This window comes from Halichoerus grypus, chromosome X, assembly GCF_964656455.1.
Source record: "Halichoerus grypus chromosome X, mHalGry1.hap1.1, whole genome shotgun sequence".
In the NCBI taxonomy this organism is placed as follows: domain Eukaryota; kingdom Metazoa; phylum Chordata; class Mammalia; order Carnivora; family Phocidae; genus Halichoerus; species Halichoerus grypus.
In genome coordinates this window covers 33,682,614-33,700,828 of record NC_135727.1, presented here as the reverse complement: position 1 = coordinate 33,700,828, position 18,215 = coordinate 33,682,614, and the positions used below count along the sequence as shown (strand labels likewise).

Sequence of the window (18,215 nt, the reverse complement as noted above, 5' to 3'; positions counted from 1 at the left end):
GCAATACTACATGATCCTCTTCCTGCAAAGCTTAAAACATTAAACACCACTCCAGATAGTCTTATTTTATTCCAGAAATCGCTCTCTCAATCCTAGTTACTTCTGGGGAATATGTATTTGGGGTTCTCAGTCTTTTCAAGGCCCCAGAATGTCTGTCGACGGTCTTATTTTGCACATCAATCCATGATAAGACTTTTTTGCACTTTTGAGACTGTTACACTTGCTCTTTCAATCCACTCAGAGGTACATATATTTGAGCAAAGACAATTACTCTCGTTGCTGGCCTTCTGCACAGTGGCGTTTGTCTTGTTAAAGAAGTTGAAGTCCGTTCAGAAAGGCAAAGGGGACAGCAAAATAAAATCACATTGGCTTATGTAGTAAATCAAATGACTTTTCTTTGAAAAGGTCTCAGGTGCATAGATATCAGGCTGTTTAGTCCTCCCTAGCCTTTGACGTGGTGGAGATGGGGAGCCAAAGGAGGGTCTTGGACAAGTGACCTGCTGCTTCTGCCCTGGCTTAAATCCCTCAGCGTCAGAATGACGCGGCATGAAGCAGAGTCTGTGAAAGATGAAATTTGCCTGATAAAGGTATTGCTTAGACCTCTTCAGAAATCAGGCAGTTTCATGGGGCGCCTGGGTGGCTCAGTCGGTTAAGCGTCTGCCTTCGGCTCAGGTCATGATCTCGAGGTCCTGGGATCGAGCCCCGCATCAGGCTCCCTGCTCAGCGGGAAGCCTGCTTCTCCCTCTCACTCTTTCTCTGTGCTCTCTCTCGCTCTCTCTCTCTCTCTCTCTCTCAAATAAATAATATCTTTAAACAAAAAGAAATCAGGCAGTTTCAGTCTTCTTGTTCAAGCTAAACCTCGTTTTATTTCATGGGAGGTAATTTTTGCATTAGGACTCCACAACTTACTCCTAAAACAATGCCAAAATTTAGACTGTTCTCTCTGCAGACACCCCTGCTTCTACCTACTCCCTATAGGGAATATTTACCAGAAACCCTTGGCTGCTTCTATACATTCAATTCAACAACAAAAAGTAACAGCAGCTTTTACATGTTAGGTGCTATAGAAAACGTAAAGTTAAATTATATCCCTTTAAAAATAGATTTAACCCAGGGCACCTGGCAGGCTCAGTTGGTGGAATGTTGCAACACTTGATCTCGGGGTTGTGGGTTTGAACCCCACATTGGGTGCAGAGATTACTTTAAAAAATATTTTTAAAAATAGATTTAACCCTTTGAGAGTCAAATAATTACACTTAAATATAAATACCATAGTGTTTTGGGGTGCCTGGGTGGCTCAGTCTGTTGAGTGTCCAACTCTTGATTTTGGCTTAGGTCATGATCTCAGGGTTGTGGGATTGAGCCCCGAGGCGAGCTTTGGGGAGAGTCTGCTCGTCCCTCTCCCTCTCTTCCTCCCCGCCGCTCACACTCAGTCGCTCAAATAAATAAAATCTTTAAAAAAAAAAAAAAACAAGGACAATTTAGGTAAACATACGACATAACGTAAAATGTTTTAAAAGCTGTAACTTATTTGCCATTTGGAACATGAAGACTAATAAAATAAATTATGTATTTGCTATGTATTCTCATAACAGTGTCTTTATCTAGATCATCATGTAATTATCTACTAATATATTATCTTCTATTAGACTATCAGTACCTAAAAATGAGGAACTAGGTCAGACCAGTCATTGCACCTCTGTTACCGAACAGAGTGTCCAAAGACCGAATGAACTTGTAATGACCACTGTCATATAATATATTGGTTGTGGGGTTTGTGTGTTTGTTTTCCTTATAGCCTTGGCCGCCTTACTTCGAGATGGTGAGACTTTGGAGGAGCTTATGAAATTGTCTCCGGAAGAGCTTCTGCTCAGATGGGCAAACTTTCACTTGGAAAACTCGGGCTGGCAAAAAATCAACAACTTTAGTGCTGACATCAAGGTAACCGTGCAAAGAACCATCACGCCTTTGGAGGATACGCTGTCTTGGATGACTTCCTCCCAGTTAGACAGAGGGAAAAGTCCTGCCAGGATATCACCAGGCCTTGTTGGCCCTCGGCCCTGGTGGTAGATTTCGGGAGAGCTGAAACCTAGTGAACAGTACTAGCACCGAGTTTAACTTGCCTTCTGTGGGAAAGGGTCAAAGTATTATATAGTCCTGAGGCTTTCTGTTCTGCCGCCTGTTAAACATGGAGTATCAGAGGGTGGGCCGTGACCATTCTCTTCCTAATTGCCTTTCCCAGACCTCAGGGTACCTGTTAGTAAATCCTGGAAGAGAGAGAAAGCGCCCCAGGATTCTCCTTCCCCTTTCTTATTTGGCTTCTTTCTATCATGTGCTCCCACCTGTAGACATTGAGTTTATGAGGGTAGTGATGAACTCTTACATATGGCTGTCTCGTACCTCAGCCCCTGCCCTAGGGCCCTCCGACCAAAGCCCGCCTCCAACCACAAGACCCGCCACATAAAAGACCTACAAATATTTCTTGTGTTACATTTTGGCATTTGCTTCTCAAAGGCAGTAAGGAAAAAACTAGCAGAGGAAGGAGACATTGGTAGCTTCCCAGAGAGAGGGGGCCAAAATCACCACAGCAAAAAAATTCTCATTCATTGACTCGACTCTCTCCCAAATCCAAGTGTTTGGGACACAGGGAACACATTCAAGGATCTTCACCAGATATCACTGACCCACAGGGCTATGAAAACGATAGGCTGTGATCCTATCGATGTGCTCAGCGGGGAGAGGAAGTCGTGCGATATTTGCATTACTGATTTCACCAGGGAAAATTAAGGATAGCTCCCAAATTATAAGACCCGCAGGCCTCCCACCCCTTCTTTTAACTTACACAAGATTTTTGGCCAGGTATATTTTTGCTTTATGCACAAGATGTGTTCCCGAAAACCACTCTTAAATGGATTTTCTGTTCTGGGACCTCTTTGAAATGTACAAGAGGAAATAGTGTTAAAAAATGGAGCCTGCCTTGAATCTTTTTAAAAAAGGATTGTTCAGTAATGTGAAAAAAGGCTTCCAACTTATCTGTACTTCAAGTGTAATTTTCACCTGTAAAGCCCTTTGCAGGGTCGAAAGACACTGCTGGGTCTGCTCTTTCTCCATTCTTCTCAAGGGCATAGGATTCGATTATGAGCTGTTCATGCACCATTAAGAAGAAATTGTAAGCAAAAGCGCTTTCACGACGACGGTAATGCCCTCTTACGGGGAAGCAAATCCTGCGCCTGCTAATGGTGGGATCTGGGTTTGCAGTTCATGAATGGCTCTGAAGTCGATTTCACTCCCCTGATTTTCCCCACTGTTAGAATCATTTCTGGCATTCTGTATCCAACTCGCTTAGGTGGCTCATTTAAGATGCAGCTCCCAGAGATTTGTATTTGTTAGGTCTGGGGTTGGACCCAGTAATCTGTATATTGAACGGCTTCCCCCAGGGGGTTAAGATGCACATAATCTACAGAGTTTACTAGGAGAAACGTTCCTTTATAAGCCTGTCTGGACCGTCAGGGTTCAGTAATAGAAACTGATCACCGCTGGGAAGGTCATCTTCCAATAGAGCAGGATTAAGGAGTCTTGACTCCAGGTTCAGTCCCCTAAAGGCAGAAGTTTACTTGACATGTGTGTTGAAGACGGTTATTAAGGGTTTGCCCCAGTACAGTGGTTCTCAAGTTGTATTCTGTAGAGGGTCCACACAGCCTGATTTCACCTAGCCTACCCCCATATGAGCAGCGCCACTTTTAGTCACTGGGATTCCAAGTAAAACATTCAAACAATGAATGAGTTCAGGAGCTTAAAACAAAAAGAAAATCTTCAGGGAGCACCTGGGTGGTTCAGTCAGTGAAGCGTCCGATTCTTGATCTCAGCTCAGGTCTTGATCTCAGGGTCATGAGGTCAAGCCCCACATTGGGCTCCATGCTGGGTGGGGAGCCTACTTAAAAAAAAAAATATCTTGTTTGGTTAACTATATTCAGGTCATACAGGGTTAAATGTTATTTCACCAACTCAAGAGTTACTCATTTAAAAAATGTCATTTAAATTTACAATTAAATACATCTTTAACATAGCTAATCTCTTCTCCATAGGTTATGGTATATATTGTGTTTTGTAATGATGTAACCTGTCTGTTTTCTCTTTCCCTATGCTTCCTGGATTTCTGCTCCTACTTTCTTTTCTTGCTTGTTTTATCTACCAAGCTTATTGACTTCAGTAATTCAGTGAAGGTACAGAACTAGTTAATGTGTTTACTAGCATTATTGTATTGGTAATGTTAATCAGTTGTAAAGTCATGATAAAATCCAGTTATCCATATTCGAGACAGACATTAGGCCAGATAGATGGGCTTTTCTGGGGGAAAGATCTGTTAGATTAGAAGACAGAGATTTGTGCCATATATTCTCACAAAATCCAGTGCAAATATCCTACCAAACATGGGACAATGGGATACATTCATTCTTTGTAGATGTGATCTCACTGAGATTTTCAATTCATTTGTAGGATTCCAAAGCCTATTTCCATCTTCTCAATCAAATTGCACCAAAAGGACAGAAGGAAGGTGAACCACGGATAGATATTAACATGTCAGGTTTCAATGTAAGTATAGGTGTTCATTTGAATTCTACAGTCTTACAAAATGATTGTCAATTTCTTCTAAATAACAAGAATTTTTATAATTGCTTGTAATGGTGTTAAAAATTTTGAGCATTATTTTACAATTTATTGCTGTGGGTATAATTCAAAGGCAGAAAGAGTAGCTTTGGTGGAGTTTGATAGTTTATTAATGGGATCCATAATGATGGCACTGTTGGTTTATATTGATGGCATAAAATATGCCAAGCAAGGGTGGAGAAATAAGTGCTAGAAACTAACCTTTTCCAAGTGTTTGGATTATAATCACAGTGAGAGATGTAATGACAAGCTATTCGTATATGCATCTGTAATATCCCTGTGTTGAGAGTAACATGAATATGTTTACAAACTGCGGATCCCTGAAATCCAGCTTGGGGACTCACTCATGGACCATATTCCCTGGTTACATGACTCAGTTGTTCAGTGACCTTCCCCAAATTGGATCTCACTTTGCTCATCCATAAATTGGGCTAGACGATTTCGTCTCAAGTTTCTAGGATCCCTTGGTGCGTTCTTTGTACCCGTTAGATATAGAATGCCTTGTACTAATTTAGAGAATCCGTATTTCTAGCCTACCAGGCAGTAGGATCGAGTAGATAACACGGGCTAAACCACTTACACTGCCCTTATCAGAACTGAATTTGTAACTGACTTGTGCGCTTATATTGCTGTCTGTATGTTGGATGTGAGACTGGTTCGGGTGACTTGGTATGGATAGGGAGCTGTCCTGTGCGCTGGGGAGCTGTCTGGGCAGGCTCGCTGGGTGACTGGCAGCCAGTACACTAACTGATTCTGATTTCCAGACAGCTCTTCTCCATTCAGTCTTCCCTGGCTGATCTTCAAACACTCCTCTGACTCTTCCCTCCCCAGAATCCTTCAAGGATTCCCCATTGACTCTAGACTTTAGTCTCAAGTGTTCTGCTTAGCATTTAAGGCCCTCCACAGTCTTGCTCCAGGTCTGCTAGTGAGTGCTCTTTCCCATTAGTCTCTACCCGCATCCCCTCACCCCTGCCCCCAATACTCATTTTACCTCTGAGCCTTTGCTCCCACTTTTCCCTTGTTTTTTTTTGTTTTTTTTTTGTTTTTTTTTTGTTTTTAAAGATTTTATTTATTTATTTGAGACAGAGAGAATGAGAGAGAGAGAGAGAGCACATGAGATGGGGGAGGGTCAGAGGGAGAAGCAGGCTCCCTGCCGAGCAGGGAGCCCGATGCGGGACTCGATCCAGGGACTCCAGGATCATGACCTGAGCCGAAGGCAGTCGCTTAACCAACTGAGCCACCCAGGCGCCCCCACTTTTCCCTTGTTGGTCAGTGTCCTTCTTCATCTTTTTCAGCCTTATTACCTTCTTTAGGGCCTAACTGACTGATAATTGATTTTTTTTTTATATCCATTATCACATCAGGTTTTCTCATGACCCTTTGTAATGCCTTCCGGCCCCCATCCCAGGCAACCACTCATTTGTTTTCTTTCACTTTATATTAGTTTGAATTTTTATGAGTTTTATATAATGGACCCCTACAGTATGTATCCTTTTTTTTTGGTCTAGCTTCTTTCACTCAGCATAATATTTTGATATTCATTCATGTTGTCACATGTACCATAAATGCATTCCTTGTTTATTCCTGAATTATATGCCGGTGAATGGAGATAGCACAGATTTGTTTACACATGCACTTGCTGATGAGCATTTGGATTGTTTCCAGTTTGGGGCTCTTACAAATATAGCTGCTGTTGAGCATTCATACAGAACTCTTTGTATAAAGATATGCATTCATTTCTCTTTGGTAAATACCTAGGAATGAAATGGCTGAGTAATTGGGTATGTCTGTGTTTGACTTTTTTAGGAAGCGGCCAATTCGTTTTCCAAACTGGTTGTACCATTTTACATTGCTACCGGCAATATATATATAAAAGTTCCAGTTCATCCACATCCTCACTAACACTTTAGTGTGGTTAGTCCTTTTAACTTAAATCATTCTAACAGGTGCCGAATGATCTGTCATTGTGGTTTTAATTTGTATTTCCCTAATGACCTATGATGTTGAACATTTTTAATGTGGTTATTTGCCATCTATGTATCGTCATGTTCAAACATTTTGCCCATTTTTAATTGCATTGTTTGTTTTCTTATTAGCCAGTTTTGAGTGTTTTTATGTATTTTGGAGACAAGTCCTTGATTGGATATGTGATTTGCAAATATTTTCTCTCAATGTTTTTCAAAGAACAGACGTTCTTAATTTTGGCAAAGTCAGATTTAGTCATTTTTTCTTTTATGGATCATGCTTTTGATGTTGTATCTAAGAAATTTTAGCCTAACGCAAGGTCACAAATATTTCTTCCTATGTGTTCTCCTAGAGGTTTTATAGTTTGAGGTTTTACATTTAGAAATATAATATGTTTGGGGTTAACTTTGAATATGGTGGGAAGTGGGGCTGGAGTTATTTTTGCATATGTGTTTTTTTATTTGATTATTTTTTATTTCACTATTGTCTATTTGACTATTTAAATTTTTTTTTGTTTCTGTCTACTCTAAAGCTTCCTCCTATTCCAATATTATCAATGCTTCATTAGGAATGCCAAGATGATCAATAAAGAAAGGATTTTAAAATAAGTTGGTAAATAGCATACAGCAAACAATATTAAAGTAATAACTGACAGGTTACAAGAAATAAAATAGGCTCCATGAGAGGAACTCACTATGCTCAGAGAGAACCCTGAAGAAAGGTTGAATCCCACTCAATTGCCCATCTGCTGGTGGTTACTGATTGTTTTGCAGAAGGTAACAAACTAAATACACATTGTTCTGGAGTCCTGTACAATCAAGGCACCTCACTGGAGCTTAAAAAAACTAATTAAAGATAGCATCACCCATTGAAGACAAAGTTAAGACTGTCAAATTACACATTCTGGGCAGCTTTAGTTTAAAAGTAACATTCCTCAGGTTTCATTTATTTTATCTCTTCTTTTCCCACCAGACTGTAAAACCCTTTCTCCCATGACTCCGTTCCACAGAAGTGCTCACGTTTGCCCCGGGGCAAAACTGTATTGTGTCGATGTAGAAAGTGCCCAGAGTGCCATTCTGTTCCTTTTCAAGTGTAGGTCACTAGAAACAGAAGATCCAAAAGCACCCGTTCCTCCCGTGGCTCCAGGTTTTTCAGTTGTAGCCTTGGGAGGTGGGAATAGTGAGTGCCTGAGAAATTGTATTTTTGACATCAGGCTGAAATGATTGGATAACTTAAATTCTTCACCAAACCCTGTGTTAATCCAGAGCTGGGCATTCATCTTGGGGGGGGGGGGGCGGGTAACAAGTTAGGAGTCATGGGAATTAGTTGGAAGTAAGTATTCTTTACAGAAATGAGCAACTCTGCTTCTGCCTGGGTGGAAATGTTAAGTCAAATAAACCGTAACCAAAAAAGAAAAAAAAAAAATCCTTGCAGAGGAAAACTACAATTTGAAATACGCAATTTAAACCTGAAATTAAATTACTGGAAACTGCTAGTCTTGATGATTATTTTTTAAATATTTTCTCATAATTTCTCTATCTTTTTCAGTCTTATGCTTTCTTTAGGGCCCACTTGAAAAATCTCAACAGTTTTAGCTTTTTTCTGGAGTTTTCGCAGGGGAGATGTAATCCTATTTGAAGTAAATGCACTGTCCTCAGCTAAATGATCTGGTGCCACCTAGCGTGTTTTTTTTAGGTACTGCATGCAAATACAGCCAACTTTTTCTGCTGTTGTATTCAAAACAATTTTATAATAAGTACCATATGTTGGCCAAGAGAAAGTAGAATTGTATATCCAGCCTATCATTGTAGGGGAACATGTCTATATTTTTAGTATAGCCTTTTAAAAGATGCCTTCTTACTTTACTTCAACAGGAAACAGATGATTTGAAGAGAGCTGAGAGTATGCTTCAACAAGCAGACAAGTTGGGTTGCAGACAGTTTGTCACCCCTGCTGATGTCGTCAGTGGAAACCCCAAACTGAACTTAGCCTTTGTGGCTAACCTGTTTAATAAATACCCGGCACTAACCAAGCCCGAGAACCAGGATATTGACTGGACTCTGTTGGAAGGTAATTGAAGGTTTCTCACATTCTAATGTGCGGGACCACAGACCAGAAATACACAGGCCACGATGATTCCAGGATCTTGACTTAATAAGTTTCCTTCTCCACTTTCCCTTAGCAAATCTCTGCTGGAAGTAGACCCGAGGGCTGAGTAAAAAGTGGCAGCTGATAGAAAAGGGTGATACCGGGAAACTTGTAGTCAAGGATCACCTAGCTTAAGGCCACTTAGTAAACCATTGTTTTATTTTAATATTTTAGAAATAGATCATCTTTAAACCCCTCACCAGAAAAAGGTATATATGCATTAAATTTGACCTATCAGTTCACAGTATTATTTCATTCTTCCACAGTCAGACTAACCAGACAGCACTAGCCCCAGTTCCTTTTCTACTCATCTGCTCAAAAAATCATAATAGGGAGTGCCTGGCCGGCTCAGTCGGTAGAGCGTTCGACTCTTGATCTCAGGGTCATGAGTTAGAGCCCCACACTGGGTGTGGCGATTACTTAAAAATAAAATCTTTAAAATGATAATAATAATGGATGGCAATTATTTAAGTTTGGGGAAGGCAGAGTTTACCTTTTCCAGATTATATATGCATGAAGTATAAGATTCAAATATGAACAAATGTAATAGTCATTCCTTGACCATCCACTGGCAGGACTATAAAATCTTTACATTTTATGCTTTTCAAGTTTCACGGAACTTGTTGCTGTGATATAGGCATGTGAAAGGAGTGCTCGTGTGTAGCTTAAAATTTATAAATGTGTAGAGGGAAGGTGTAAATTCATGAGTATAGAGGGTTCATATGACCACCCCCCAAAATATTTTTGATTCGCCCCCCCCAATTTTTTTAAACGTAAAACTGATCACATCAGTTACTTTTGAGGTATGGGGACTTGGGGAGATATTGGGGAAGCCTTAGAAGGGGGAGGAGATTATAAAAAATTCATAAACCTCTAAATTGTTTGATTATAAAGTTGTATTCTTCAATTGTAAAATAAATTCAACAAATTTTTTTTTTTTTTTTTTTTTTTTTTTTTTTTTTAAAGATTTTATTTATTTATTTGAGAGAGAGAGAATGAGAGACAGAGAGCATGAGAGGGAGGAGGGTCAGAGGGAGAAGCAGACTCCCTGCTGAGCAGGGAGCCCGATGCGGGACTCGATCCCGGGACTCCAGGATCATGACCTGAGCCGAAGGCAGTTGCTTAACCAACTGAGCCACCCAGGCGCCCCCAACAAATTTTTTTAAAGAAGGCTGTACCTAGAGAGAATGTATTTAGAATGTCTGGAGATTCATATTGGAGAAAACCTCTAGGTTTGTACAGAGGAAATGAAATAATCTTAACTGAATTGATATGATATGCACATATACAAGGTGTTTAATTAATATATACATTTTGTGAATATTCTTATTAGGAGAAACTCGTGAAGAAAGAACCTTCCGTAACTGGATGAATTCTCTTGGTGTTAATCCCCATGTAAACCATCTCTATGCGTAAGCCTTTGTACTGTTATTATCTGTTAGGAACATCGTGAATGGATGCCACAGAAGGAATTACAGCTCTAAACATTTTCTAAATGTTCGTTTACACTGGATATTTAGATCGGAAGATATTGAATGGTGACATCCATTATCATTTTCCGAATACACAGAAGCCCAGATTCTTTCTTTACATGATCATTAAGTGAAAGAGTGTATGAATGTCTTTCTAACACCCTATGGAATAGCCTTTATATTTTGAAGAGAGACTGGGGAATGCCTTAAGTACACCATCCATGATGTCTTGAGGCCTTTGTACTCACTGTTCTCTCAGCCTGGAATGTTCTTTTCTGCCTCAAATGCCTTATTCCCTTACTATATTCAAGCCACTAATTCAGGCCCTGACCACCACCTAACACTCCGTAACCCTAATCCTGGTTCTTTTCATCTTCATAGCAGTTATATACATCCCCAAATCAAATTACCTATTGATCCATATACTTGTTTATTATCTCTCTCTCTCTCTCCCCCTGAGTCTAGTGTAAGGCCAAGGATTTTCATTCTATGTGCCCAGCTTCTGGAATAGTACCTTGCAAATCAGAAGCTTGCGATAAGTATTTTAAGTGAACGGGATGATGTTAGCTCTATTTTTTAGGACAGATTGATAGAAAATATGAGCCTTGGGTATTATCTGTGGTTTTATATGTTTTAGTTGCCAGTGTACTGTTATTGTTTTTAAGGAAACAAAGGCCCAGCTGTCTAAAAACACTGATTAAATTATTTTTAAATCTTTAGTGACCTGCAGGATGCCCTGGTAATCTTACAGTTGTATGAACGAATTAAAGTTCCTGTTGACTGGAGTAAGGTTAATAAACCTCCATACCCGAAACTTGGAGCCAACATGAAAAAGGTAGATCATTAAGTTGCTGTATACATTTGTCACAGGCTATTTTTATTCTGTTTGTTTCTTTTGTTTGGAAAACTCTTGCATCTGAGCTTCTTGAGAACAGGAACCGTGTCTTAACTTATTTTGATGTGCTAAGTGCCCAGCATCGTGCGTGCGTACTCACGTGTGTATCCAGATAAAGCAGATGAAAAATCCTCAACCATTGGCTTTTTGTGGGTTTACAGCTAGAAAACTGCAACTATGCTGTTGACCTGGGAAAGCATCCTGCCAAATTCTCCCTGGTTGGTATCGGAGGGCAAGACCTGAACGATGGAAACCAAACTCTGACTTTAGCTTTAGTCTGGCAGCTGATGAGAAGGTATGGTACCCAGTTTTCACTGTTCAAGCTCCGCTGTCCTAGCGGTCTGTGATCCAGCCCTTGTTATTTTCAGGTAGACGTGTCAATGACTACGCCCTGGAAACTTTTGTATTTAGACTCTAAAGTGAGCTTAGGTAACGGATAGATGCAAAAATTCTGAACAGCCCATGTATCCGTTTGAAAAAGACCTCTTGGGGCACCTGGGTGCCTCAGTCGGTTAAGCGGCTGCCTTCGGCTCAGGTCACGATCCCAGGGTCCTGGGATCGAGCCCCGCATCGGGCTCCCTGCTCGGCGGGAAGCCTGCTTCTCCCTCTCCCACTCCCCCTGCTTGTGTTCCTGCTCTCGCTATCTCTCCCTCTGTCAAATAAATAAATAAAATCTTCAAAAAAAGAAAAGAAAAGAAAAGAAAAAGACCTCTTAACTAGAATGCTGACACGCATCCATTATAACCGAGTACCAGCCAAAACAGCTTCTTTTAGGTCATTGTCACTGTCGGACTGGTACAAAAGGTGCATTTTTTTTTTTTTTCTCATGAAGTAGATTGGGACCTTTTCTTCCACTTCTCCTTCTAGATATACCCTCAATGTTCTGGAAGACCTCGGAGACGGGCAGAAAGCTAATGATGACATCATTGTCAGCTGGGTGAACAGAACATTGAGTGAAGCTGGAAAATCAACTTCCATTCAGAGTTTTAAGGTAAGACTTGCGCACATTTGATGATTAAACGTCATGTGTGCCAGAAAGGATCAATAATTTAGAAGGCCAGCCTTTGGTTGGTTTGTCAGTGATTTAATGTTGTGCTACTGGCAAGATTCTCTTCAGCCGCTGGGCTTGGTGCGTGGCAACTTGAGACAAGTAATCACATGTTAATTTGTACAAACCTGAAACTCTTGGATTTATTGTCCTTTGACACTAGGACAAGACGATCAGCTCCAGTTTGGCAGTTGTGGATTTAATTGACGCCATCCAGCCGGGCTGCATAAACTATGACCTTGTTAAGAGTGGCAATCTGACAGAAGACGACAAGCACAATAATGCCAAGTAAGAGACACTGACGATAATGATGATTAATACCCACTCTGCGTTCTTGCTCAGGTTTGGCCACTTTACGGATGGTGTCACCTAAGGGGCGCCTAGGGGGTCAGTCGGTTAAGCATCTGCCTTCGGCTCAGGTCATGAGCTTGATCCCAGGGTCCTGGGATCAAGCCCCGTGTCGGGCTCCCTGCTCATTTAGGCTTCTGCTTCTCCCTCTGGCTCGTGCTCTCTCTCTCGTTCACTCTCCCCTCAAACGAATAAAGAAAATTTAAAAATCTTAAAAAAAAAAAAAAAAAAAAGACTGGTGTCACCGGAGGAAAACCACTTGGAGCCTCAGACTCCTCATCAGTACATATGGGAGCAATAATACTTACCTTAGAGATTTTGAAATGAATAGGCACTCAGTCAGTTGTTGCTTCAGGGAATTACCAAAATAATATAGTTTATGTTCATCTTACTACAAGGAGAAAATGGGCTAAGAATATTCATGCCGTAGATAAGAATATTCTTCTGTCTCACTCTTTTTTGAAACGCGTTATTTACGGATGTCTTTTTTCACTATGCACAGATCGCCTTTACTACATATGTTGAGTTTATTATCTTGGTCCCTAAATGAGCAGGATGCTTAAGCCTCCACTGAAACTATGCCTTGAAAGTTTTTTGTGGGGTGGCGGGTAGCTCAGTTGGTGAAGCGTCTGCCTTTGGCTGAGGTCATGAACCCGGCATCTTGGGATGGAGCCCCGAGTTGGGCTTCCTGCTCAGCGGGGAGTCTGCTTCTCCCTCTGCCCCTCCCCCTGCTTGTGCTCTCTCTCTAAAATAAATAAATAAAATCTTTTTAAAAAAAGAAAGTTTTTTGCATTTCAGCAATATTGGGAAGGGCTTTTCCACCTGTCACTTCCCTTCTTCCCCAAAGACCTAGACTGTGACCTGGTTTCGCAGGCAACCCATGAAAGCTTGACTAGCATACACTGGAAATCAGCCCACTGAAAACCTTCCTTTTTCAGAAATGATCATCTTTAAAGATTTGTGTTACAAAACCCCTAGAAATGTCTCCTGTATTAAGTGAAGGGCGCTCCTGCAGATTTCCCTAGCTGGACACATCAGTTCTTTCTTCCCTTACTTTGTGTACCCTTTCCATTCCTTGCTCTGACCACTCTGTCCCCACATCTTGTAGACTCTACCCACCCCACCCCCGCCCTGACTGTATGGAAGAATTCATTGCATCTCCCAAAGCAGCTTGGATTTGAATATATGACATAGACTTCCGTCCCCTATCTCTAGGATCACACGAGAGCATCTGTTATCCCGTCAACATGCTCAATGAAAATATCAACATCGATCATACAGCCAATCTGGATAATTATATATTTTTTTTTCTCATCTTCGGTATCAGTCAGTGCTCCAAAATTAATTCTCATTGCAGAAAAGGGGTGAATAAAATCAGTCCCAAGCAGTAGGGCTGAAAAATCGGATGTCACTTAAGACTGACCTCAAAAACAAAACAGAAAACAACAAAAAGTAAAATCATGCCGCTCTGAAGTTTCAATATGAACGTTTCACATCCCAGCCAAATGACTTTACAAGAGGAAACAGATGTCTCCTATCATGTCCTTGACTAACAAGAGGTTCATCTTGATTTTTGTTTCCCTCCACCAATAGGTACGCCGTGTCAATGGCTAGAAGAATCGGAGCCAGGGTGTATGCTCTCCCCGAAGACCTTGTGGAAGTAAAGCCCAAGATGGTCATGACCGTGTTTGCGTGCTTGATGGGCAGGGGGATGAAGAGGGTGTAAAATAACCAATTCGAATAAAAACAACCTTGCTCCCAGGTGCATGATTAGCAGGTCAACTCTTTCCAGGGGAAGTGCTCATGGCTTAAGGAACTGATGGTCATTGAAAGGACTCAGAGTTTTGATGAACAAGACTCCTCATCTTGAGAGCTCACAGGGGAAGAGTTTTAATGGCAACAACTCCTCTTTCCCGTAGTCAAAGTTGGATTTGTCAGGCACCCCTGAAATGCGCTCACGGCCAAATCATTTACTCTCTCTCCTCCTAGATGGCTGCCCCTGACATTTCCCATTGCTGTATGTCGTCTCTGTGTATCTTTGCCCCCCCCTTAGAATGTCCACCTCTTGGGACTTGCTTAGATGATCGGATATGAATATTGTTAGACCATAATTTTGCGTTTCCATCCAGGATGCTAGTTCTTACTCGAGAACTGGGCTCAGAGGGTATCTGGATAGGAGTATCCTTTGCTTATCTTTGTAGTACTGAACATTGGCAGAAGTAACTGGCTGTGCAGAATGTAATAGAAGCTTTTCGTATTCTTTTATTCTTAAAATCAGTATCTTTTTACAGTATTCTTTCTACGTGATCTTTTTTGTACATTTAAGAATATTTTGATTACATTAAATGAGACTGCTGATTTTGCTACTTTTTTTAAGGGGTCTTCAAGTAAGTAAAAACCATACATTGTAGGTAGAGGAAAGGTGTCCCTTGATTTTGCATCGACCCTCTCACACCCAAGTTGTAAACAGCTGACATATTTTGTCTTCAAACACTTGGTTCCATATATGCTTATTTGTTTTAAAAGCCTGTATCATCAAACTCTCTCTTTAGATTTAAAATGCTGTTGAATATGACACTTTTGAGGAGAGAGTGTGCTCAGAATGCAGACAGGAGACGGTAGGCCAAGCATGCTAAGCGTACCATAAATTTTCTAATTTTCCACCTAAAACAAGGAGACGTGGTCACTAAAAAATAAAAATATATATGTAGGACGTAATGTACTCTTGCTTTGTCAAGCTGTTTGCTATAGTTTCCAAGATCATAATGTTACTCTAACTCTGAAAAGTGATGTAATCTGGTAGCAATGTATTAGTTCAAATAAAGGCATTTACATAATAATCAGTCTCCTCGTGTTTCCGCCCCTTCGTGGTTTGCCAGTCGAGTTTGCCAGATTTTTCCCCCCCAATATTCTCTTTTTCTGGTGTACTGTACAAAATGACGTCTGTTCAATTTAAGCTCGTGGAGCTGAATTACAGGGTCTGAATGAAGAGGAGTCCCAATGGGGTCAGAGGGTTTTCTCCAACTTACCATGATGGGGGGGATCCGGATAACCAGTGAGGGGAGATGGTTTCTGGCAGGCTTTCTTACCCTTCTCGCCCTCAACATTTTGGGGGCCGCCTAACTCTTGCTGGAGGGGGGAGGGGCTGTCCTGTGCATTGCAGGAGGTTTCGCTGGCCTCCCTGGCCTCCCTGGCCTCCCTGGCCTCTACCCCTGAGATGTCAGTAGCTCAGCCCCGGTGCGTAGAACAAATACGTCTCCAGACAACATGGCCAGAGGTCCCGTGCGGGGCAAAATCATCCCCAGTTGACCACCAGTGGTTCATGGTACCATTTTAAGGCTTTGTCTGAGTGAGTAATACGTAATCCGGTCCTTTGACAAACTGCATGGTTATGGTGTAAATAACTGTATTTATAGCTTGAGTAAGAAAGATTTTTCTGAGTATGATACAAACCCCAAAGACCTAAAATAGAAGAATAAGAAATTTGACAGTTCTGCTTTGGCAAAAAAAAAAACAAACCCACAACTATATAAATCAATACAATAAGCAAAGTCAAAATATAGATGGGCGGGGAGGGGGGGTAGTTTAGTCCCATTGCCTTAGTCCATTTGGGCCGCTATAACAAAATACAGACTAGGTAGCCTATAAACAACACATTTTTTTTTTTCACAGTTGTGCAATCTAGGAAGTCCAAGATCAAGGTGACAGATTGGCGGTGTGGTGAGGGCCTGCTTCCTGGTTCATAGAAGGCCATCTTCTAGCTATAACCTCACATGGAGGTAGGCGCAAGCGAGCTCTCTGGGGTCTCAGATGAGGGCACGAATCCCATTCACAAGGGCTCCAGTCTCATGACTTAAGGCCCCACCTCCTAATACCATCACATGAGAGATTAGACTGGGGGGAGACACAAACATTTGGTCTATAGTACCCATATGATAGGTTCATTTTCTTAATATAAAAACAGCTTTAATGAATAAATAAAAGGCAAGTCTTCTGCAAACATATACCAGAGTAACCGGTAAGGACAATCCCGTCTTAAGACCTGTCTTCTGCTAAAGAAAAAATTCCATTAGGGAAATGGGCAGGGGGGCCTGGCTGGCTCAGTCGGTGGAGCCTGCGACTCTTGATCTCGGGGGTTGTGAGTTCGAGCTGCATGTTGGGTGTCAAGATTACTGAAAAATAAAATCTTAGAAAGAAAAACGGGCAAAGGAGTTGATTACCCAATTCAAAAAATTATAATTGGCCAATGAACATAAAAAGGGAATGCTGATTCTCAGAAGTAAGGAGGGTTATGCCATTGAAACCAAGAACTGCTTTTTTTTTTTTTTTAGTCTATTTTTAGAGCAGCTTTAGGTTCAAAGCAAAATTAAGTGAAAGATACAGCGAGTTCTCAGGTACCACCCGCTGCCAACACACATGCATCAGTAAACTGATGAACCTACGGGCACCTGGGTGGCTCCGTCGGTTAAGCTGCCTTCAGCTCAGGTCATGATCCCCGGGTCCTGGGATCGAGTCCCGCATCGGGCTCCCTGCTCAGCGGGGAGTCTGCTTCTCCCTCTGCCTCTGCCCCTTCCTCCTGCTCGTACTCTCTCTCTGGCTCTCAAATAAATGAATAAATAATTCTTAAAAAATTGATGAACCTACATTGACACATCATGATCACCCAAAGTTCATAGTTGGCATTAGGGTTCCCTCTTGGTGGTGTACATTCTGTGGGTTTTGACAAATGTATAATGACCTGTCCACCATTACAGTATCCTAGAGAATAGTTTCACTGCCCTAAAAATCCTCTGTGCTCTGCCTATTCAGTCCTCCCCATCCACTAACCCCTGGGAACCACTGATCTTTTCCCTGTCTCCTTAGTTTTGCCTTTTGCAGATATCCTATTTTTAGAATCATACAGTATGTAGCCTTTTCAGATTGGTTCTTTCACTTCGTAATACACATTTAAGAGAACTGCCTTCTTTATGAACTGCCTTAAATTGATTTTTAAAAAAAGTGATTAAAATGATTGATAAATTTTCTGTTGATGAGGGTATGGGAATACGGGCATTCTCCAACACCCAGATGGAAGAATGATCAGTTTACAGTTTGTTGAAGGCAATGTGGTAATTACAGTCAAACTGAAAACTGTCCTATCCTTTCACCATCAGTTTGTTTTCTATAGTTAAGAGTCTGTTTCTTGTTTTGTCTCTTTTTCTTTGTTAGTTTGTTTCTTAAATTCCACACAGGAGTGGAATTGTATGGTATATTACATATATAATGTCAGGAGAGTTAAAATTTGGAAATATACTATTACCATAATTGGGCAAATAACAGATAACACTTTTTAACCTCCAGAGAAGTTGAATACTACAGTGAACATCTATATATTCTTCACCTACACTCACCAATTGTTAACATTTTGACATATTTGTTTTCTTTGTGTGTTTGTGTGTGTGTGTGTTTTTCCTTTGTGTGTGTCTTGCTGAACCATTTGAAAGTAAGTTGCAGACCTCGTGATGTTTTACTCCTAAATACTTAAGCATAAATCTTCCGAGAACAAGGATATTCTCCCACATAATTACAATAACATTGTCATATCTCCAAAATGTAACATAGAGGGGCGCCTGGGTGGCTCAGTCAGTTAAGCATCTGCCTTCAGTTCAGGTCATGATCCCAGGGTCCTGGG

The 18,215-nt window shown here is 41.1% G+C and overlaps 1 protein-coding gene across 6 annotated transcripts in view; it reads left to right on the top strand.

Annotated features, from left to right (window-relative positions):
• The window catches only part of PLS3 (plastin 3), an 81,705-nt gene extending 66,321 nt beyond the window's left edge, over positions 1-15,384 (top strand). For 5 of the 6 annotated variants that reach the window (XM_078065102.1, XM_078065101.1, XM_078065103.1 and 2 more), the window contains 10 exons: positions 1,799-1,941; positions 4,197-4,223; positions 4,498-4,593; positions 8,508-8,703; positions 10,115-10,193; positions 10,974-11,088; positions 11,310-11,443; positions 12,016-12,139; positions 12,360-12,484; positions 14,138-15,384. In XM_078065102.1, coding sequence (XP_077921228.1) covers positions 1,799-1,941; positions 4,197-4,223; positions 4,498-4,593; positions 8,508-8,703; positions 10,115-10,193; positions 10,974-11,088; positions 11,310-11,443; positions 12,016-12,139; positions 12,360-12,484; positions 14,138-14,270 — 1,172 coding nt within the window. In that variant the 3' untranslated portion in view covers positions 14,271-15,384. The remainder of the gene's footprint in view (positions 1-1,798; positions 1,942-4,196; positions 4,224-4,497; positions 4,594-8,507; positions 8,704-10,114; positions 10,194-10,973; positions 11,089-11,309; positions 11,444-12,015; positions 12,140-12,359; positions 12,485-14,137) is intronic. The other variant, XM_078065107.1, reaches the window with a different exon arrangement.
• Positions 15,385-18,215: the final 2,831 nt, after the last annotated feature.